At 42.2% G+C, this 24,276-nt stretch overlaps 2 protein-coding genes across 11 annotated transcripts in view; one reads left to right on the top strand and one right to left on the bottom strand.

Annotated features, from left to right (window-relative positions):
• Positions 1-24,276, top strand: part of ARL13B (ADP ribosylation factor like GTPase 13B) — an 85,522-nt gene that overhangs the window by 873 nt on the left and 60,373 nt on the right. For all 10 annotated transcript variants that reach the window (XR_005594182.1, XR_005594183.1, XM_039525053.1 and 7 more), the window contains exons 2-4: positions 3,398-3,581; positions 5,660-5,730; positions 10,268-10,517. Coding sequence is in view for 8 of the 10 variants with exons in the window: in XM_039525053.1 (XP_039380987.1) it covers positions 3,523-3,581; positions 5,660-5,730; positions 10,268-10,517 (380 nt within the window). In the remaining 2 variants the exon portion in view is untranslated. The remainder of the gene's footprint in view (positions 1-3,397; positions 3,582-5,659; positions 5,731-10,267; positions 10,518-24,276) is intronic.
• PROS1 (protein S) overlaps positions 1-24,276 on the bottom strand; it is a 95,202-nt gene that overhangs the window by 53,121 nt on the left and 17,805 nt on the right. The window lies entirely within an intron of this gene.

Raw genomic sequence — 24,276 nt, 5'->3', positions numbered from 1 at the left:
TGGTACCACCGGGAAGAAAATCTCTTCCTAGGGTGGAAGAGACCAATAGAGGAGACCAGGGGTCTCAAACTCAAATGACCACAAGGGCCACATGAGGACTAGTACATTGGCCCGAGGGCCGCATTACTGACACCTCCCCCCTACTGTCCTTGGCCCCGCCCCCACTCCACCCCTTCCATGAGGCCCTACCCCATTCCAACCCCTTCCCCGAAATCCCCACCCTACCTCCGCACCCTCCCTGCCCCCGGGGGGGCAGGAGGGGTGTGGCAAGGGCTCAGGGCAGGGAGTTGGAGTGTAGGGTGCAGGAGGAATGAGGGGTGCGGCAGGGGATCGGGGTGCAGGAGGGGTGGGGCGGGGGCTCAGGGCAGTGGGGTGGGGTGCAGGAGGGGTGAGGGGTGCAGTAGCGGGTCGGGTGCAGGTTGTGGCAGGCAGCTCAGGGAAGGGGATTGGGGTGCAGGAGCGGTGCGGCAGCGGAGTCAGGGTGCAGGGTATGGTGGGGGTTGGGGTGTGGCAGGGGGCTCAGGGCAGTAGGTTAGGGTGCAGGAGGGGTATGGCAAGGGGCTCAGGGCAGGGAGTCAGACTGCAGGAGGGCTTTGGGGGGGCAGGGCAGGCTCCCTGCCCGCCCGCCCTGCCCCTGCGCCGCTCCAGGAAGCGGCTGGAACATGGGGGAGCAGAGGAGCAGGGGTGTGTGTGTTGCTGTTGCTTCAGGCACTGCCCCCAGCAGCTCCCATTGGTTGGGAACGGGGAACCGCAGCCAATGGGAGCTGCTGGGGGCGGTGCCTGAAGCATCATCAACACACACACCCCTGTGCCTCTCCTTCCCCAGGTTCTTTCTGCTTCCTGGAGTGGCGCGGGGGCAGGGCAGGCGGGCAAGGAGCCTGCCCTGTCCCCGGGTGTCAGGCCGGAGCCGCTCTAGGTAAGCGCTGGGGGAGGGCGGGGAGGTCATGAGGACCTCGCGGGCCGCGTGTTTGAGACCCCTGGACTAGACCTATCTGCAGAGCAGTGGCTAGATGTTGCTGCAGATGCATGGATCCGTTTGGACTACTGTTTGTGCAGTAACTTTGCATTACAGAAGAACAACTTTTAGTGGTTCGACTATCATACTGTCTCATAGCACAGAAGTGTTCCTTCTTATTTTGTACATCTGTTAAATTAGTTTTCACGGGTAGGAATAGTATTAAAATTTTTGCCGAAAAAGCTTTTACTGTTGAAGCCACCTCGAGGTTTTGTTCAAAATAAAATACAAGTAAAACCCCTCCTCTAAAATTCAAATTTAAGAAAAGTCAAGCAAGGCATGTTATAAATATGGAGCCCAATGTGATTAAATTAAAACACTTCTTGGGGAGTGGTAGTTTTAAAGGCTTGGGGTGTTTTGTTTTGTTTTGTTTTTTTAAAATAATTAATTTATAAGTGAGACATCAGACTGTTGTCTTGGGAAGAAAATTCCCCACCCTAAGCCTCACCATAGCAAAGGCAAAAATTATCTGGTAATCTAAGACATGATGGTGGTTTACCTAAAAACAGTTTTGCCCTACACTGTGAAGATACATAAACATGTTTTAAATTTGTTCCACTGACTTTGTTCATAGATATAGTATTTTTCCCTGATAATGATTTGCCTACATTTATATCTCATATGCTTGTCCTGAAGGTGAAAAAGAGAGCTGCTTATTTGGGTTCCAGTCCTTTGTGATTGCTTGTAGCTTTGCTGAGCAGCAACAGGAGAGTGAAACTAACAAGGTTCTGCTCTGTTTTGTAGTTGACATTCAAACCTCAGTAGGCAGGAGAGAAGCCATCAAGAACTACTGCAGTAGTTTTCAAATGTTTGTATTGGTGACCCCTTTCACACAGCAAGCCTCAAGTGTGACCTCCCACGCCCTTTTAAATTAGTTTTTAAAAAATATTTAACACTATTATAAATGATGGGTGTGAAGTGGGGTTTGGTATGGAGGCTGACAGCTCACGACCCCTCAGGTAATAACCTTGCGACCCCTGAGGAGTCACAATCCCCCATTTGAGAACCCCTGAACTACTGGTTTCATGCTACTCTCTGGGAAAGCCATGAGCAGTAGCAAAAATAGGTGATGTAGTTATTGAGGGAGGGAGGGAGAGGACTGTTTTACTGAAGACTTCCTTCCACCAGTAACCAAGAGGCTATCGAAGGAGTGTGGTTGTAGAGGCACTCCTTCCACCCCTGGAAAGCTGTGGAATGTTTGGGGAGACAAATCTGTCTCCGAGCAGTCAGATAAGCAGCTGATAAATTTGAAGCTTCATTAGTCAGAGGCTGGCAGGCAGCATCTTTGAGCAGATTCTGAGGATAGTTTCCTGGTAGTAATCCCTAGAAACTGTGCTTCCTAGAAACTGGCGAGGGAGATACGACCTTCTTACCAGCATGCTGCTGCTGAGTCTAGTGGAGAGAGAAATAGTGGTGTTAGGAAGGGTGGTTGCCATACTCTTCCATATCAGCCACTAGATAATAGGAAAGCTACTCTGGTTAATTATTAGATGTGGTAGACTTTTCTGTCCCAGCAGCATAAACAAACTTGAAAGGGCACTGTAATTTAAAAATCACACTTGTCTCCTACTGTTGTTTATAACACCTAAGATCATTCTGCCTTGAAATCAGACCATTCTTAAATTTTTGTTTACTTTGCATTTGACTGCCTATTGTGTATAATCAGGTTTCACAGTGGTCGCCCTGTTAGTCTGTATCAGCAAAAACAATGAGGAGGCCTTGTGGCATCTTAGAGACTAACAAATTTATTTGGGCATAAGTTTTATGTATAATCAGTTGCCTCTGTTTGTGTGGGTGTTTTACACAGCAACAGTGGGGAGAGAAATATTCCCCTGTCACTCCAAAAAACGAACAGGGAAATGGGATTGTAAATCCCACAAAAATTGGCACGGCAAAGCAGATGGGGAAGAGGAAGCATCTGCGACTACTCTTAAATCTCCAAATCTGGGTAGATAAGCAATCAGAAGCCAGACCAATTTGAAAGTTTACATTTAAAAATAGCTCCATCTCCTTTTCCCAAGGCCTATATGCTGATGCTCCTTCCATTAGGATTTTAGATCGTGACTACACTTGGAATTATCACTAATTTCAGCCATCAACATAGCTGTGTGATGGGTCATCCAAGAAAGCTTTGTACCAGGGGGTTTGTCTCTGCTTGAAAACTGGGTAAATCCTATTGGTGCAAGTTGCAGATTTCCTTGTCTACACTAATTTAGCACTGCACAGATGCCTGAAATAGGGGCTAATACCCAGTGTAAACAGAGCCTTAGGATAGGAATGGTTCTAAGCAGGGTGGCTCTTTCCGATAAAGGAAAGAAAATTTGCTTTGGTTACGCTTGGGGACTGACTGGTTCTTTGTTTTGTTTTCTTCATTGCTACTAGTGACAAGACTGCACCTGAGCTGGTGCTCTCTGCTCCTCCACCTTCTTGTCTCTCACTGGAGTTCTCGGACCTGTCCACACACAATTTCAGTAGCTTCCTTGGCCCTGGATGGCTGGCGAAGAGGGATGTTTAGTCTGATGGCCAATTGCTGTAACTGGTTAAAACGGTGGCGGGAGCCTGTCAGGTAGGATTAAGCAATTGAGAGTATTCTGTGTTTCTACAGTGGCTTTCATCCCAAAGAATCTCAAAGAGCTCTATGTATTGTACTATATGTCCAGGGTTACGCCATACTACCATTTTGTCTGTCTGTCTGTCTTTTCTTCTTAGCTACCCTTTGGTAAAACCTGATATTTTATTTTATTTTTTTTAGATAAAAGACCAAAACCTAAGGTGCATAATTGTTTTTTCTTTTAGAGAAAATCAGAAGTTTTTTGAGTTTTAAAAAACAAAACACAAACCAATGATCAGTTATTCAGGTAATTTGTTTCTGACTGAAAATTCATGAAGTTCAAAATACTTTTCTCTTTTGTGTGGACTTATGTTGGGAATTGGGACAGAGAAGAGCAATGACAAAATGTGTAATGTAGGCTGTCAAACTCATTCTGGATTTTGTTTTTAATTATTGTCCGTGGGAAGGGATATACAGTAAAGGGTAGATATACTACTCTTTATCCACAGCAGATGTTATATCATTGAGAGTTTTGAACAAAGATCAAGGGTAGAATATGGCCTTTATGAAATGTTAGTTTTAATCATCATTATTTAACTGTCTCATTGTTACATTCAGCATTCTGGTAGAGTATTCTCACATTTGGGACCACTGTTGTTTCTCCCTTCTGTTTCTTTTCCTTCCTCATCTTCCTTCCTGTTTTTAGTCTCCCCTTTCCCTGAATGGGATTGCTGACACCTCTCAGAGCCATTGTTTTGGATTGTCAGTTTCCAGACACAGGAGAACACCACATTTGTTTATATTTGGTGTACCTTGGAAGAATTTCTTGGCAGCCTTGAGAGCTACAAACTTAATTTTAAAAATATGGATTCTGTAGAATCCAAGCTTGTCAGATGGGTCACATGAGTCTGTTTAGTGGTCACATGAGTCTGTCACTTATCTGACAAATGCTTGCAGACTTTTCTGCTTATTTCACTTGATTTGTTTGGTTGCTGCTTATTGCCACCACTGGAATTCATTGTGATCCTGCTCTACACCTCTTGCCCTTCTGGATGCCCTGAAGAAATTGTTGTGCAGCTTCACAAACTCAGTTTGTCACAAAATGCTATCATATTCTGAAGGAGATTGGAAATAACCATGTTTTATTTAATGTCCCCTTAATTAGTGGAATTTGAGAACTTGTCACCCAACTATGCCAAAATATCAGTTTTACCTATTTTTAAAATGAGATTAGCGAAGGTGTTGGTTGCAAAAGCTTCTGTTTTTTGTCTTTTGTTTTCACAAATCCATTCAAGCTCACTTGAATTATTGAGAAAGTAATGAAAGTATATTTCCTCATTGCTGTATTTTAAATAATCCTAACCACGGAGAGAGGAGGTGTATGTGAATTTAACAGGGCTACAGCACAAGTGACATATTTGATGTATTGCTCATTGATAGGAACAAATGCCTTCATTATGGCCATGGGGATTTGCCTTGGTTAGACATTGATATAGCTATACCAGTATGAACACGTAGTGTACACAGGCAATGCTGCTGTTCGCACTGGAAGAACATAAATTACTCTGCTTGCAACTGGGATAACTTTCCTTGTCTGTAGTGGAGAATTTCAGTGGTGCAGCTACACTGATGGTTGCAGTATGATCAAATCCTCAGTGTGGATAGGGCTTTAGTTTTAGTTTGTAGGAAAAGGGGGAAATGGAAGTTATGGTAGTTGTTAAAGAGAATATAACCATGCCAAAAAATATGGAATTCAAATTGATGGTTCCTGGGATTAAATTTCCAAAAGACAAATAGAAATGAAAGGCAAAATCATTAAGTCTTATATATCTCTCTTCAAATTATATTATCATCCAGTATTAAGCTTATCTCTTTATTACTTAGTCTGCTGCACTCTTTGATTAGCTGGCTGTATGGTAAATACCAAATAAACAAACATAAGTCTCTCTGGTACTGGATATTTTGGAACGTATTGGTTTTACAGGTTTGTGGTAACTTTGTTATTTATGCATTCAGATACTTGCAAAAGTCCAACACAATGTTCAAGTGGGGGAAAAAAGCCTTGCAATATCTTTTTTTTTTTTCTTCTGAAGGAAGGTGACACTAGTGATGGTGGGACTTGATAATGCTGGTAAAACTGCTACAGTGAAAGGAATCCAAGGAGGTAAGCAGTAAATCTTTATATGAAGTTCTGAACTAAGTATTTTAAGACTAAATATGCTGGTCAACTCAGAACCTCTTTTTAAAATCACCAACTTAAAAAAATCCTAAATGATATGACCTCAATTCTTACATCTCTTTAAAAGGATTTAGAAAGGGGTTTTATGTTCCTCTGTTTAAATGGGTATTCCAAGCAAGAGCAAAACTGACTGCACAAAAGAAAGAGTGAAACAGATTACACAAAATTGCTCTCAAAAGCAGAGAGAGATATATTGTGGGGAAAAGATCTTATTTCAGCTATAGTATTCTTAGGTGTTGTGGCGGCTATGACAGTGTCTTGGACAAACTATTGAATTAAGTGTAAGTATTTTAGGAGTTGATTGTATTAAAAATGAAAATGTCAATGTCCTATTGAGGGATTGTATGTATTTACATGCGGGAGGAGGGACCACCACCCTCCAGGAACTAAAAATGGTGGAGGTGGGGAGGTGCTTAGGCACATTCACTCAGGGCATAACGCCTCCAGATAGCTTCCGCCACTGGAAAGAGGCTTACCTGTGCTTGTTCATACTGAATTCTCCAGGGACCAACAGTCAAAGGAATTTTGGGTAAATAGCCTGAGTTAAAACTGACTCAGGGTCTTCTTTCTGATCCAGCAAACAGAAAGGGCTCCAGGTGGGGCTCCCAGTCCTTAGGGAAAAGTAGGAAGTCTGTCTTTGGCCCATTGAGGCCCCATAAGACATCAGCTGGTTGTGAGCTGAAGCTGTGATGAACTTGTGACCACAAGAAAAAACCCTTGTGTGGGGTTGGAAGGACTAATAACCAAACAGAACCCTTTTTGGAGTGAGGGAGTGATCTTTGGTAAGATCATTAGCATGCTTGTAGGTTTTGTTGTTGTTTTTTATGTTTTTCTCTGTAATGCTTTCACCTTAAGAATAAATATGCTTGCTTATAAAGGGCTGTGTGGTAACTTAGAACTCTGGCAATTTTATTGTGTAATTATCTTTGAAGAAATGGAAAAACAGGCCTCTGTAGGCAGGCTGTCTTTTGGTGTGGATATCACAGCATAGTCAGGGACCTGTACAGCCTCAAAGTACCCCCATCAAGAGGGAGAGAAACATGTGAATCTACTCAAGAGAGGTGATAGCTGAGGAGCCTGACCTGTTGGTGCTCCTGCTGGGCCATAGAGGGGAATATGAGTGCAGTTGCCCTGAACTGTGATGTGTCACTTGTAATTATATGATGTATAACACTTTGAGACAGAAATGAATTCCCCCCTCATTCTACCAACCTGAGTTAATGGTGTCCCTTTTAAAAATGACTTTTATTTGGGCTTCTTGCTTTGAGAATATAGGCCCCAGTCCTGCAAATGACTCCATCATAAAAATTCAAACCTTAGTCCAGTGAGTCAAGGGATCTGAAGGGAATTAGGCCCGCAATTCCCATTTAAATTCAGTGGAAGTTTAGCACATAATTACCTTGGGCTTTTTTAAAATTCCAAGCCTAACTTTTCAAGGAGGTGAGAACCTAAGTGCATGTGCCCAGGTGCACCTGCATCTGGGATTTGTGTGGCTAAGTGTGTGCACAATCATGATTCATGTGTGCATCTGCTCTGGGTGAGGGTGCATGCTCATGTCTGGTTTCCATGCATGTCTTTTAGAATGTGAGTAGTTTTACAGTCGTTCATTTTCTGGCACATGCAGTATATATTTTTCCTCATAGGGTAAGATGCTGTTTCTGTTAGAGAAGGAGCTGACTATAAATTGCCAGCTTTGTGACAGAAAGAGAGAGAAAAAATCTCCAGCGTTCTTTTAGGATTTATATTCTGGCTCATAATTTTGTTCGAATAATTGCAAAGATATATAAAGCGTTTCTTCTGGTTAATGAGGCATTTCACTTATTAGCATAGGTTAGAGAAATCAATAGATCTGATTTCTTTGTACAGAAATTGCTTTCTGATGAAATATACCGCAATGTGCATACATCAGTAAACTTTATGTAAAGTCAACGTTATAAGTATAACCTATTTTATGATATTGACTGTCAGTATAATTAGGAAAGGAATCTGAAGAAGGAAATGGTGTGTATATAACTTAAAGGATGGTTCTAATGATATATTTTTATATCTTCATTTATAACCAGGAAAGCAACTTTCTAGACATTTTCTACAGCAACAGCTCATTTGGCTTTGGAGAGAATTTTCTCTTGCCCCTCTCCACTGACTAATGCACATGCATGCAGGCCATAATTGGAATCGGATGAAATTGGTGCTTTTAGAAACAAATGTTTGGTGTAACTTTGTGTTTGAGATGGTGAAAGGTTTTTCCAGCTGTGTGCATTTAATTTAGCATCTAGGGTGTGCTACGCAATATACTGACAGGTATGAAGACACACACTGTGCCCCAAAATGCTAGTTGAGGGTCAGCAAATCATAACCTCATTTACACCTGATAAATCCATTGAAGACTGTTCCCCCCACTCTGTCCTTCTGGATCTTTTTTTTAAAGACAGTGAATCCTTAGTTGATATTTAATCTGCCATTGTTTCAGCACTGATACTAACACCTCCATCAGCAAAACGAACTAATTTGCCTCAAAATTTGACAGATAGCTCCTCTTCCAGGATAAACTCTTTCTAGAAAGATGGAACCAAAATGGACTTGATATTTCCAATATGGGGTTCCATATTAAGAGATTCTGACTCTGTTGAAAGTTTCTTAATGCTTTGTTGTGAAAACAGCTTGACCGAGAAATGTCACATTTGTTTTTCTCAACTGACCTCATGGTGGAGAGTGAATTCAATTAGTTTTCAGGGTTGATAGTAGCTAATTGTTTAGTTATGCTTGGGGTCATTAATACTATCGGATGGTGAACATAGTTTTAATTGAGTGCATTGTAATGCACATGTATTCCAAATATATGCACCTTGATGTATTTTGACTCTCAGAACTCACAACCAGCTGGACCAACCAGCACAGTGGGCAAAGACTTGCTATGAGGTGTCTGCAGCCAGGAGGGTTTCACAGAAAAGACTGTCCATCATAATCTGGGCCCTCTGAACTTCACAGTACAATGGGACTAAATTCTGTGGCGGCAGCCTCTAAAATTCTGCATCAACATTAACTTGTTCTGCGACCATGAAAAATACTCTTAGTTCTCACTGTGTCTCCCCCACAAACACACACAATTATGGCTCATAGTTGAAAATACTCAGCATAAAATTTGTCTGCTATTTTTGAAGATAACATTTTTTCACTATACTTTCCATTTATCCTGGCTGTGCAGTCTAGGTTTTGGCTCCTATGATGATATCTAAGTGGTCTGGCTCAGAATTGCCATTCTTTGGTGTGCCAGCGAGGGAAGGTGCTTGTACCCATTTCAGTGGTTCATCATTCTAGTTTCACAAGCCTCAGCTGCTGCAGAGTTCTTCAGGCTGCTGCTTCTGACTCTTCCTGCTCTCTGGTTGCAAGCTGGACTCCAGCTGTTACTCCACGACCCTCTGTTGCCTGGCCCGCCTGGCCCCGTGTAGCAGTGCACAGAAATCTAATTAGCTCCCTCCAAGGGAGGAGCTGGAGAGTAAGAAGGGTAGCTCCCTTTTATGTGCACCCAGCTAGCCAGTTAGCTATAAAATCCCACTTGGTAGCTGTTCTCTACTTGCTTTACCTGTAAAGGGTTAAAAAGTCTGACTGCATGCATAGGTAAAAGGAAGCCAAAAGAGCCAATGGGAAGGCTAGACCTTTTTAAAATTGAAACAAGACTCCCCTTTTGTGTGTCTGTGGTAGTTCTCCCTGAGAGCAGGGACAGGGCTGGACTATGCTGTAAAAGCTTGCACCAGGTATGAAAAATCATTAAATCATACCTAGACACTACTCATTTAAAACCCCAGATATGTAAGTAGATCAAGAAATGTCTAGGAAGATGCTATTAGGTTTATCTTTTTTATTTCTTTATGGCTTGTGGACTTCTCTGTGCTAACCCCCAAATGCTTTTGTTTTGCTTGTAATCATTAAGCTGGAACTCAAGAAAACAATTCTTGATGCTTAATTATTATATTTGCTCTTTTAAAATCTATCAATAGCCTAAGTTCCAGATGTATTTTCTTTCTTTTTGTTTTTAATAAAATTTACCTTTTTAAAGCACAGGATTAGGATTTTTGGGTCCTAAGAGGTTTGTGCATATGTTGTTTAATTAGCTGGTGGCAACAGCTGATTTCCTTTGTTTTCTTTCTCAGCTCTTCCCCAGAGGGGTGGTGGTGAAAGGGCTTGAGGGTACCCCACAGGGAGGAATTCCCAAGAGCCCGTTCCTGGGTCTAAAGAGTTTTTTTTTTTAATCAAGACAAGGTTATTCTCATACAGAAGCATGTGTTAATCTGGAATTAAGGTTGCAAAATTGTTTTCCATCTAAAACCTGTAATTAGAGGCAAGTTGGCTATTTTAGTTGTATGGGCTTAGACTCTGAATTTTGACATACAAATCATAAAATAAATGAAATTGTTATAGCTAAACGAATCTTTCACCAAATGTTTTCTTTATGATTTGACAGAGTCTCCTGAAGATGTAGCTCCAACAGTTGGATTTTCTAAAATTGACCTTAAACAGGGAAGGTTTGAAGTCACTATCTTTGACTTAGGAGGTGGAAAACGAATACGAGGCATCTGGAAGAATTACTATGCTGAGGCATATGGGATAATATTTGTTGTGGATTCCAGTGACACAGAGAGAATGGAAGAGACGAAAGAGACCATGACTGAAGTTCTAAGACATCCTAGGATATCTGGGAAGCCTATATTGGTGTAAGTAACATGAATAAATGATTAACTACTAATCTGTAATTTATTAAATGTTGTATGTATTCAGATTAGTATGATAATTCTCCCCCCTCAGCCTTTTTCACCTCTTTTAGTATCATTACAAAAGAACATAATAATGGCTGTATTTGGTCAGATGAGTGGTCCTTCTAGCTCAGAATCCTGTCTTCCCACAGGGGCCGGAGCTAGATGCTTCAGAGGGAATGAACAGAACAGGGCAATTTATTGAGTGATCCATCCCCTGTCATCTAGTCTTAGCTTCTGATAATCAGAGGTTTAGGGACACTCTGAGCATGGAGTCGCATCCCTGACTATCTTAGCTCAGACTCGTTGATGGACCTATCTTCCATGAACTTATCTAATTCTTTTTTTACCCCAGTTTTACTTTTGGCCTTCACAACATCCCTGGGCAAGGAGTTCCATGGATGATTGTGCATTGTGTGAAGTGGTACTTCCTTATGTTTGTTTTAACCCTGCTGCCTATTCATTTCATTGGAAAACCCTGGTTCTTGTGTTATGCGAAGGAGTAAATAACACTTCCTTATTCACTTTCTCCACACCATTCATGATTTTATAGACTTCTATCATAACCCCCTTAGCTGTCTCATTTCTAAGATGAACAGTCGCAGTCTTTTTAATCTCTCCTTATATGGAAGCTGTTCTCCACCCCTAATCAATTTTGTTTTAGTGGTTCCTAATATTCTATTGGGTTTTTTTGACAACCACTGCACATTGAGCAGATGTTTCCAGAGCACTATTCAAAATGACTCCAAGATCTTTCTTGAGTGGTACCAGTTAACTTAGACTCCATCACTTTGTATGTATAGCTGGGAATGTATTCTCATATGCACTTCTTTGCATTTATCAAGATTGAATTTCATCTGTCATTTTGTTGCCCAATCACTCAATTTTGTGAGATCTCTTTGTAACTTTTCACAGTCTGCTTTGGACTTAACTATCTTGATTAATTTTGTGTTGTCTCCAGATTTTGCTACCTGACTGTTTACCCCTTTTTCCAGTTCATTTATGAATATGTTGAACAGCACTGGTCGTGTTACAGAGCCCTGAGGGACCCTGCCATTTGCATCTCTCCACTGTGAAAACTAACAGTTTTTCCTGCCTTTTAACTAGTTACTGATGCATGAGAGGATCTTCCCTCTTACCCCATGACTACCTACACAGTATTACAGTTGCTGTACTGTATTGTGGTATTACTGACGTATTTTTACACATCAGTCTAAGTATCACGGTGTTAGGGGGCCAATTCTTTTTTTGGGCTTATTCAGAACTTTGTTCTCTTTCGTCTTGAACTGAGTGTCATGAATACTCTAATTACATTTGTGACATTTGGTCCTCTCATATTTAGGCCGTTGTAAGTTCAGCTTATTCTCTGGAGGGATTTGAACTCAAATCTGTTGCATCGCAGTGAGTATCCTAATCACCAGGCTATAGAGTATTGTGGAGTGGGACTCTCTCATTCTGTTGAAGCTGTTCCTCTTAGTGTAAAATACTTGACTAGCCATTGGGCCAGGGGTGGGGAGAAGAGAGTATGCCTATAATCAGGGGTTAGGGAGCATACCTGGGTTCCAGTCCCTGTTCCAGAGGTGAGTACTCGAACCACTGGGCTGTTGGTTATGAGGGGTACCACCTCCTCTTCATTTGTGAATCTAGCCTTTCATTTTACTTGCTTTTATTAAAAATACCCAATGCAAAACAGTGCATTCAGCCCAAACTGAATCTCTTCAATTTTTTTTTACAACTGCCATTGAATAATAAAAAAAAAACCACCACAGTTATTTGCCCAGCTCTATTTACCAGTAAATTTAACATTCATAAGTTGTGTGTATCTAACACAAGGTGGTGCTACTGGTACATGAGCAGAAAAATCTAATTAGAGAAAGCTGACTTTAATAACAGTTGGGATTTATTTTTGCTTTTGGTGCATATGCTTAATTTAAAAAAAAAAAGTGGAAGGTTTCAGAAGGTCTAGCAACTAGAAAAATATTAAATTTTGTTTGAATATGATTGACTTCTAGTATTCTACTTCTCCTAAAGTTCTCTGTTAAAAACAAATATTTGAAGAACACCAGAAATAACAAACTTTACTAATTCCCTTTTTAGAACAATTGTGCAAAAGTAGGACTGTACAACAGCTTTGCCAAAAGAAAGATGGATGTCATAAATGGTAAACTAGGACAAAACCCATGTGTGGGGGGCACAAGATTGAATTTTATAATACCATATATATATATATACAGTGCGTCAGTTTATCCTTACATAACCAGTGTTATCTACAAGGTTACCATGCATATAATTTGGAGGGGAAGCTCTTTGCTTTAAAGCTCAAGTGCTGGGAATCTGCTAGTGTATGAGACTCCAAAAGTGAAACTGACTAGTCTGTCTTGATCAAGATAAGCGAAGTGCAGAAAGCAAACAGCATAAATGTTGAAAAGTAAATTAGGTTTTTTACTTGTTGTCTTGTTATCTGTGATGGTGTTGGTGTTACTGGGAAGAGGACAAATCTACTTCTACAAATATTTTAACCCAACAGTGTTTTTAAAAATGAAATTGTGACAGCCGTCAACTGTCAGTGTCTCTAAATGAATAAAAATTGTTCAGCTTTCCATTATAAAATCTCTAGGTCCTGATCCTGTAGTTGGGAAGGGTGGGCCTTTGTGCCCATACAGAGCCCCTGTGACTTCAGTGGACTTGACAAAGGCATATGGTCTTCCCTGCATATATCTAATTGCAGGATCAGCACCATAATCGGAGTGCGGTGGGCTAACTCAATCTTCAAGTTTGTTGAACTTGTTGCTTTTTAGCTGATTGACAGTACAGGATTTGTGGCCTGATGCCAAAATTCATGTTGTCCATAAATCCTAGCCCTGAAAAGGGATTCACCCATGCACAGCCCTATGGCCCCACACGAGTCAGTGGATCTTTGTCCAGGATTGGTGCAATATGTTGTATGGTTCCCGTTCTCTGTTCTGGTGCCACTGGCATAATTGCCAAGCTTTCTGCAGCTTCAGGAGACATGTTATACAAATTAAATAATTTGTATAATTTAGAGGTTGTTGCTACAGGATTTAGGGGTGCTTGACACAGAATTTCGTCCCGTTGTGTCAAGGAGTACTCAAACCCTGGATACGAGGCCTTGGACAGTAAGCAGGACTGTGAACAGCATAGAAATATAGTGCTTGGTAGAGGAGAAGAGACCAGGACCCATGGGGTCTTGATCACAGCCCAGTGCACCTATAAAAGATTATTCTATGGGGAAAAGATCTTGCACTCTCTCTCACTTAGACATGAGTGTCATGTGGCAGGTCTGTCCTTCACAAAACTTAAACAAACCACTTCTTAAGACCAGAGTACAGGAGATGACAACATAGCAGCATATGGAGTGTTTATATTGTGGAGATCGGTCTATTTTAATATTCCATTGCTTTCAGTTTTTGAAGAAGTGTAGTTTTATTTCTTACTGTTCATGTTTACTCCTGAATAGTTTTCCTTTCTTGTTTTCAAAGCAAAATCATTAGCTTGGAAAATGTCACTTACAGAGCAAAGAGTATTAACAATAATTAAGGCTAAGATTTTGTTATGGATATTTTTAGTAAAAGTCAGAGACAGGTCATGGGCAATAAAGAAAAATTCATGGAAGCCCATGACCTGTCCTTGACCTTTACTAAAAATATCCGTGACAAAATGGGAAGGGATTGGGCAGCTGCGGGGTGGTTGGGAGATCTGGGGCCCCCACTGCCTGTGGGGGCTCAGAGCTCCAGGGTCCCCATGCCACTAGCAGCGGAGGGGAGCTTACAGGGTACCCCTTACCTCTCCCCCCTCCCCAGAGGCGGGAAGCATTGTGGGAATCCCTCTGCCACCGCCACAGTGGGGAGCTGCAGAGGTCCCCATTTTTCAGCTGGGGAGCTGCCTGGGGTCCCCTTGCCCCCTGCAGCAACCTGAGAGATTGGGGGCCTGCTGCCTCAGGTATGTGTAGGGGGGTCCTTACAGCTCCCTGCTGTTGTGGGAGGCAGCGGGACCCTGCAGCTTCCAGCTGCCAGGGCTTAAGTCACGGATTCCGTGACTTCTGCGACAAAACCGCAGCCTTTACAATAATTAGTCATAAACTGGTGTCTATGTTGGAGAAAATTGTTTAAAATCTTATTAAATCTGTTTATTTGATGCAAATAGCGTTTATGTATGTGTGGTAGAAAACTAAGATTTAGTAAATGATGCATTGACTTTTGAAGATGAAGTTCTGGAAAGTAGAACTTTATAAATATGGCTAAAGTACAGTATATTTAACTGTTAAGAAAATATTTTTAATCATTTTGTCCCTACTCTATTGAAATTAAGAGAAAAAGCAACACATGCGCATACACAAAAAACAAAGTATCAGGTGAATAATGACATAACTAAATGGAAGGAACCAGTCTCTGGAATCACAGCTCAATTCCACTTCATTTTCAGCATGTGTGTGCCGAAGAGTGATGAGAATGGTTGAGATCTGATCACTGAATAGAACAAATAGATATTCATGTTTCTTTTTAAGCATGAAATACCTATTATAGATTGAGCTAAAATGTCATCAATTTAACATGGCTGGCACTGTTTTAATCTATCCTAAATTATCATGCAGTATATAAGATTATTCACTCATACAAAAGCAAATGCTTGTGTTGTCCATACATTGAAGTATAGTTGAAGTATTAGAATGTACCTAGGACCCTCTTTGATTTTCTGTACAGCCAGCAAAAGCCTTACTGCATGTCCATAATCTGTTTAATAAGCAATCTGCTTATCAGTTATTGTATGCAAGGCCATAGAAAACCATCCTTCTTCCAAGGAAGCTGTATCCCTTTTTAAACCAGGCAATAACTTATTTGGGCTGTCCTGGTTGCAAGGCTAGCTGCACCTCTGCATTCTGTGTTCCATCTCATGTCTTAGGCTTTGTGCCTCAGCCTCTCCTGGAGTGGAATTCCACAATTCTCCCCCTCTTAGATTGGGCCCTGGGATACAGCAACCTGTTTAATCAACCAATCTTATCTAGACTGTCTGACTGAGGTCTGGCACCTGTAGTTCTTCCTTTCAGGAGTCTGACTGTAGTGAATATAGTGACCATACACCCTTCTTAAAACAAAGTACTGTAGGAATAGGAATAAAGCATTTAGAGAGGACTTTAAATGTCTGCACGCATGTCAACCTTACCTAAGGCTTGCCGTCCCTGATCGTAACCTATTGAGGCCTCGCTTCTGCCTCTCTCTCTCCACTCGGTTCCCTTGAACAACTACCCCCATCTCTTCAGAGAGACTTTTTGACCTGCTGTACTTGTTTGCTCTTCTGCCTAGGTTATCTTTGGCCCTTCTAGACAAAATTGGATTTGCAGACTGGCTGAGGAGGAGGTAGACCCTTTAAAGCTAACAGTCCTTAATAACCTCTAAGTGTTTGCTGAAAGGTGGCTTATTTTGAGCCTTTCTTTTGTTTCCTGCATGTTTTTGCTTACAGCCTCTGTTAAACTAAACCAATATAGTCATACAGTAAATATCCCAGTAACCACGTCAACATAGAGTATTCATAAATTACAGAACAGCTCCAATTCCATCAGTAGCTAATAAAAATTGCATTGGGAAGGAATGATGGTGGTAAAGGCACAGAAACGAAACTCAGCCCAGGTCCTGGTCTCAGCTCTGCCACAAACCTTGTGTCACCTTCAACAAATTAGTGTAGTGCCTGACTTTTTTTTTTTAATAGAACAGGTGCAATTATATGTATTCAAATACCTCAATTGTACACACAAAGTATTTGTAGTTACATGGTGAGTTATGCGCCTAACAGGTCATGAGTGCATGAAGATGCCTATCTTATATATGCATAATCATATGGTTGTTTGAAAATCAGGCTCTTAAATGTTTCTTCCTCCAGTTTGCTCAGCTGTGAAATGATGATAGTACAGTAACTCCTCGCTTAACGTTGTAGTTATCTTCCTGAAAAATGCAACATTAAGCAAAACGATATTAAGCGAATCCAATTTCCCCATAAGAATTAATGTAAATGGGGGGAAGGGGTTAGGTTCCAGGGAATTTTTTTTGCCAAACAAAAGGCATTATATACATTTTAAACAAGCAATTTAGTACAGTTATAAGTTTTAAACAATTTTAAATAAACAATTTAATACTACAGTCATCATTGCTGAGTATGAAGCAATGGCAGGTGCCCCCCGCCTTACCCCACACAGGCACAACCCACTGGCACTACAGACAATGAGGCAGGCAAGGAGGCTGAAGGTGCTATAGACTAGAAGAAGCACGTTGCGCAGCGGCAGCTTCCCCTACTGTGCAAGCACCAGGAGTGGGGGGGTCAACCCTCGGCCCGCCCACTCCACCCCTTCCCCCCAAACCCCCACCCGTAACCCGCCTCTTCTCCCCCCTCCACCTCCTCCCCATTTACTCCACACGCTGCATCCTCACTCCTCCCTCCCTCCCTCCCCTGCTTCCTGCCCGTGGCTTTCAGCTGGTTTGTGGCGTTCAGGAGGCGGGGGGGAGGAGGGGGAGGGGAGCCTGCGCGCTGAGTCCTCGCTCCTCTCTCTTGCCTCCTGAACACCGCAAACCAGCTGATTGCTGTGGACAGGAGGCAGGGGGAGCAGGGGGAAGGTGCTGATCCATGGGGTCCATCGGCGGCCAGGAGGTGCTGGGGGGGCATAGAGGAGCTGATAGGGGGGCTGCCAGCTGTGGACAAAGCAGGCAGCCAAATGACGTTATAATGGGGCATTGCACAACTTTAAATGAACATGTTCTGTAATGGAGCAGGAACGTAAGATCGAAACAACGTTAAGCGAGAGGACGTTAAGTGGAGACTTACTGTACCTCACTCACAAGGGTGATGCGAGAGTAAATTAATGTTTGTTAAGCACATTCAGACTCTCTGATAGGAGGTACTGATTACGAGCAATGCAGGAATACTTTTTTTGTTTTGTTTAATAAAGAATTTCATCTTTGTGACTGCCCCAGAGCAGCCCTGTGCCCAAACACATGTTGATATTGGTAAGTGTAACTGGATGATAGGTTAAGACTAAAATTAAAATGTGTCCTTCCAAGGAGGAGTCAATTTCATGTCCATAAAATTGCCATGCTGTAGCAGTCCGTAGTCTGGTATCCTATCTCTAACAGCAGTTAGTTCCTGATACTGCAGAGAGAGGTGCAGTAAGAAAGCAGAAGTGTGATAATTAGCCCCACACACAAGGTCTCAAAATACTCTCTAAGAACTGGAGCTAGGATATGCTCTGAAGCATGAGGGTTTATATCCCTTCCAGAATTTTTATCATTTATTGTGATAATTCTGAATATTCTTGTTATGCATATACATGTCCAGTCCCTTTTTGAATATTGTGAAATTCTTGGGTTCAGTAAATGCAGGTGGAAATGAGTTTCTCATTCTAACTTTATCAGTTTTGAATTTGCTACCTTTTAATTTCATTGTCCCCTTGGTTTCATTGCCCTCTGAGACAGGGAGAGCAGAAATCCCTGACCATTCTTCTCTCTACCACTTATTATTTTATATGCTTATATCATGTCCCCTTTTATTCATTTCCTAAGATAAGCAATCTCAATTTTTTAAACTCTCTGCATATGAGGATTTTCCCATGCCTGTAATCATTCTTGGCACTATTCTCTGAGCCCCTCGTTGATTGCTGCAATATCTTTTCTTTGAGACAGGATAACCAGTTCTGTATGAAGTACAGGGTATTCAAGACGAGAGCACACCACTGATATCTATTTAATACAGCTAGATAGAATTTCTAGATGTGCCATCTCCCTTTGCATTAACTGACGTGTCTGAAGATACATAAGAGCATGTCCAAATACAATTCCTGTCCATGTCAGGTAAAATAAATGCCTATTAAAGTGTGTAGTCCATTTTATCAGTATAGCTGTGGGTGCTCAGTTTTGCTGAAAATCAATACCTAGGTGTGTCAAGTTGAGTGTCCAAAAATTCAGAGGTGCACAGTTGGTGAACACTTTTGGAAATGTGGTAGTTCAGTAATTGTGTTGATGCACAAGAATAAGTAGAATCTGGTTCCTGTAAATTTGACCAGGCCCAATAAGTAAAAAGCAGTAAAAAAATTTGTATCTTTTTTCCCCTCTATTAAAGTTAACAAATATAACTGAATATACATAGGAAACAGATCTTCTGGATTAAACTGTTCCTTTTTTTTATTTTTCGATCTAAAACTTTTTTACTTGAGCTGTACTTTAAGAAACCATGTCACCGTAGTTTTATGAGGTGTGAGAGACATTATGCCCCATATTCTTCATTGAGATATTGTTATGAAGTGATTATGGCATAACTAAGATGTATTTTAGGCAAGATGGGTCATGTGAGGTATCATTGAAAAGGTTATGATTTACTGAATATGATTATCCTATTTGTTTGCATGTATCATTTCTGTATCTGAAGTTAAGAATATTGACTGTGTATCAATTACCAGTGGTTTACACCTGGGGAATGCCCACCAGACAGAATGCAGTCAGTCTAGATGGCTCACTGTGAGGAAGAGCCATTAGACAGAACAATAGGTCTTTGAAGATGCTAATCTCCTACCTTCCTGGAAAGACTTCCTGAGGACCTTACAATTAGTCTTTGAGTCATGTCTGTAGGGTCATGTGATTAAATCACCTGGTACTGGAATCCATCTTGGAATACCAGTGTTTTTCCACTGACTGGTGTGGGAACTAAGTTTGGAAAAAAAGGCTTCCTGCCATAAGCAAAAGCTGTTTGAGGCAGGGGAGTGACCTCAATGTGGGTCATTCTTCACTGTCTCCTCGCCCAAGATGACTGCTGGAAACATCTAAGAAAAAGACTGGGAACAGGAGAAGAGCTGAGCCCAAGCTGGAAAGGTGTCTGGCCTGTGAAAGAAATAACTAGTTTTAAGCTGCAAGCAAGAGCAGCTTGCCTTCAAGAACCTCTTCAATCTGCCTAAAACAAAAGTTAGGGTGAGAATTTGCTATTTATAACCAGTTTCTTTAGTATATTGAGCTTAGCTTGCATGTTTGTGTCATTTGCTAGGTAATCTGCTTTGATTTGTTTGCTATCTCTTATTATCAATTAAAATTTACCTTTTGTAGCTAATAAACTTGTTTAGTTTTGTCATAACCCAGTGTGTGGAATTCATAACTAGGGGGCAAAAAGCTGTTGCATCTCTCTCTCTCCACGTTGAGGGAAGGAGCGAATTTCATGAGCTTGCACTGTACAGTTCTCTGTGCAGCACAAGATGGTGTAATTTTGAGTTTTCACTCCAGAGGGGGGTGTGCACTTGAGTATCTGGGTAGTTCCTTTGCTGAAGTCTTCCCATGCATGGGCTAGTCAGAAAGCCTGCATGTTACAACAGCTGGGTGTGTCCCTATGTGTATGTATGCTGGTGAAAATGTGAGACCGGGAGCGGGTCTGCAGCTTGTTACAGCAATACAGTTAAAGGGAGCACAGGCTGGTGGGACAGGCTGGCTCATTGTTACCCCAGTTCCAAGTGGTACCCCAAGGGGAACCCATCAGAATGTGGTTATCAGTAATAATTATGTCTTGGAGTTTAATGTCCTTTTTAGACATCTCTCTTTAGGTCAGGGGTCGGCAACCTTTCAGAAGTGATGTGCCGATTCTTCATTTATTCATTCTAATTTAAGGTTTCCCGTGCCAGTAATACATTTTAATGGTTTTAAAAGGTCTCTTTCTATAAGTCTATAATATATAACTTGTTGTATGTAAAGTAAACAAGGTTACTTTAAAAATGTTTAAGAAGCTTAATTTAAAATTAAATTAAAATGCAGAGCCCTCCGGACCAGTGGCCAGGACCCGGGCAGTGTGAGTGCCACTGAAAATCAGCTTGCGTGCTGCCTTTGGCATGCGTGCCATAGGTTACCTACCCCTGCTTTAGGTCCTGGTGGCATCTGCTTTTTAATTTATCCATAGCGAGAAGTAGTACCTTAAGACATTGGCCTAGTACATTTTCTTTGCCATACAACACTACTGCTTAATTTGCTAAGCTTGTTTTGCTAATGTAGGTCTTGTAAGAGTGTTAGAACACTTAAATGGCTAATCAATATTTTATATGCAGTGAACAGCAGTGGAAAATAAGTTAGAGTAATAGAAAGTAAGACTTGTGTTCCAGTGATTCATATGGGTCAGTTATCTCATCGATGTCTTAGTGGTTTAAACAGATCTCTAATGCTAATGGATTTTCTTCTTTTGTGCTTAAATTCCCCTATGCTCTAATTGGGAGGGAGGGTCTAGATCTCATATTATGTAGACAAATATCCAGCCTGCTGGCATTATTAAAAATGATCTTCTCTCTCTAAGTGCTTGAAAGCATGACAATGAGAGAGTAAATTTCATAAAAATGTCAGTGATAGCCCTTGAGGCTTATAATAGATTGCTGGGTAGGGCAAGGGGAAATGTTGTATTTTCAATGCAGAAAGTTATTTTTCTTTTCTGCTATCATTTTGTTAATGAGGGACTGTAGCTGCTAATGTATCAAATAGTTGCATAACACAGTCATGACTGACTAACGCACTTTTCTAACCAAAATGTATTTTCCTTTGTCTGTTAGCTTTTCTGTATAACTCTGCGGCCATAGAAAGCCCATTTTATGTTCTAGTAAACTGTACTAATGAAATCTTGTGTTTTTATTAGTTTGCGCACATATACAGTACCTCAAGCTAACCAACATAAACGATCCACATCAAAGTCTCACAATGTCCATATACATTCTACTTTTATCAGTTAATAGCAGCCTTTGCTAGACAAAATATGACCAGGGATCTTTACACATTTTGAGCCCTACACCTGTTTTTTTCTTTCCTCTCAAAACCTTGGTAATATATTATATATTTGTCTGTCTTATTGTGCTCTAATACGGACAGCAGAAACAAATTATTTCACTATTTACTTCCTCCTAGATGGAAAATTATTTTCATAACTATTGTTGAAAACCTGGGCTTTATTCCATGTTCAAAAATAGAAGCATTTTTTTTCCTTTGAAGTAAACTGTGTTTTATTAAACATCCCTAACATGTTAGCAGGAAGAGCTAGATTGGTGACACATTTTTTTTACAGATAAGAATGCAATATATACCACATGGGATCTTATGTAAACAGGTGCTGTTTGTTAAAATGTGCACTTCATTAGAATAATATTTTAGGCAGGATTTCTTGAACTTTTGTCATAGTTTTCCTCCCATTCAGATATATATATATATTTTTAAAGGGCGCAGGGAACAGTGCATGTTGGTAGTGTATTAGCCATTGTAGCCGCCTCTCTCTCTGCTGGCTTGTTTCCACTTAACTCTTCCAAAGCCAAAGTGACTATGGGTTTACACAGAATACAAGGGGTCTCAAACTCAAATTACCACAAGGGTCACATGAGGACAAGTACATTGGCCTCAGGGCTGCATCACTGAAACCTTTTCATACAATGATACAAAAGTATAGTCAAAAATGAATAAAAAAAGAACTACTAAAGCTAAGTGAGACCGGTGGGGTCCTGCTGAACATATCATGGCTCGCCTGCCCCGCCAGCTACTCTGGAGGCACCAAGAGGGATTTGATCTGAAAGGGAAAATGGAGAGCCTGGGCAAGACACTTAGCTCTCACCTCCTGAGTCTAGGATTTAAAGCCAAACTGATGTTACATGATAGGAGTTTGCTGGTCTCAGTTTAGGCTCTTGAGGTCAAGTCTCTTATGACTCCTGTCTGTTGATTTAAAGTTAGTCTAGGGCTCTGAGGTCAGAGGTATGGCAACATATGCAGGATGCAGTCCTTGAGACTTCCCCAGCTCTGAGCACCTGCGCTGGGATTCAAGGCAAAGAGGACACGAGCTTCCACAAGGTGATGTTCTGTTGTAACCGTTCCTGTGGTGGAAGAGCCTCCTAGTTCATGTACACAAAAGAATGAAAATGCTGAAGGGGCAGGCAGCAGCCAGCTGCAGTTTGTAGGCAGGGAGCATGTGCCGCATGTGAGCACATGTCTTGTAACGGGAGGCAGGAGGTGCTGTCGTGAGATCGTGGGGGATAGACGCACATTGATCTGATTCAAGTAAACAAAACCATCCAACCCGCGCCTTCAAGAGAGCTTCCCACCAAAATCGCTCATCCCACAGAGCTGCAAACATTCCACCTTCGTCAGGCAGCAGCCAAAGCAGAATGCCAAACCCCCTCACTCAAATGACAAAACATGCCCCCTCCCTGCCCCATTCCAACTCCTTCCCCAAATCCCCGGCCCCGCCTCTTCTCTGCCTCCTCCCCTGAGCATGCCACGTTCTCGCTTCTCCCTCCCCTACCCCCCTTCCCGGAGAATGCAAGCAGCTGTTTGGCGGTGTCTGGGCAGGAAGCTCTGGGAGGTAGGTGGAGGAGCAGCGTACTCAGGGGAGGAGGAGAAGGAGGTGGGGTGGGTGGAAGAGGGGGGAGCTTGGCTGCCGGTGGGTGCAAAGCACCCACTAATTTTTCCCTGTGAGTGCTCCAGCCCTGGAGCACCCACAGAGTCAGCACCTATGGTGGGCCTGTGGGCTGCATGTTTGAGACACTAATAATTAATAATTTGAGATTATCTCATAGAACTGGAAGGGACCTTGAAAGGTCATCGAGTCCAGCCCCCTGCCTTCACTAGCAGGACCAAGTACTGATTTTGCCTCAGATCCTTAAGTGGCCCCCTCAGGGATTGAATTCACAACCCTGGGTTTAGGAGGCCAATGCTCAAAGCACTGAGCTATCCCTCCCCCCAGTATACTATACTCCTGCAGTATACCATAGAAAAATGGTTTTCAAACTTTTTTCCTGGCGACACAGTTGTGGAAAATTGTTGATGCCCGCTATCCAATGGAGGTGGGGATGAGAAATTTGGGAGGGGTTCAGGGCTGGGGCAGAGGGTCGGGGTGAGGGCTGCGGGGTGGGGCCAGGAACGAGAGGTTCAGGGTGTGGGAGGGGGCTCAGGACTGGCATAGGGGGTTGGGGTGTCGGGTTGGGGCGAGGGCTTAGCTCCGGTGTCTCCTGGTTAGCTGTGCAGCCGGGGTGCAGAGGCAGACTTCCCGCCTGTCTTGACACCGTGGACCATGCTGTGCCATGGAAGCAGCAGGTTCAGCTCCTAGGCAGAGGCGCGCAGGCAGCTCCAGGTGCCTCTCAGCTGCAGGCACCGCCCCCGCAGTGCAGAGCCAGTGCTCGGGGCAGAGGCAGCGCATGGAGCCCCGTGGCCCCCGCACCTATGAGCCGGACCTGATGCTGGCCGCTTCCAGGCTGCAGCGCTGTGTCGGAACAGGTAGGAACTAGCCTGTCTTAGATGGGCAGCAGTGCCGACGGGACTATTAACGGCCTGGTCGGTGGTGCTGATGAGAACCGCCGTGACCCAGTGCCTTCCATTCCGTGACCCAGTAGTGGGTCACGACCCGCAGTTTGAAAACCATCGCCATAGAAAGTTCTGCTTTAGTAGAAAGCTTTTGGAAGAAAAAAAAAGTTCTTGTGCTTTTTGTGCCTGAAACTCAGTTTGATAAATATAATCTTAATGCTGGTGCACTCTCTCTCTCCTGATTTTCAGAAGGACCCTCTGGAAGTTAGGCCGCACTCAAGTGTGTCAAATTGAGCACCCCAAATCATTATTTGCTTTTAAAATGTAGGTCTGTATCTTATAGAAGTTGCTTGCTATAATCACAGCCTTTACATGAAATCTTGGCAGATTGTGCATTAGTATCCAAAGGAGGAATTCAAAGAATT

Source organism: Mauremys reevesii, linkage group 1 (genome assembly GCF_016161935.1).
Source record: "Mauremys reevesii isolate NIE-2019 linkage group 1, ASM1616193v1, whole genome shotgun sequence".
Classification (NCBI taxonomy): domain Eukaryota; kingdom Metazoa; phylum Chordata; order Testudines; family Geoemydidae; genus Mauremys; species Mauremys reevesii.
The sequence above is the reverse complement of the archived record's forward strand: the minus strand, read 5'-3'. Positions and strand labels throughout refer to the sequence as shown.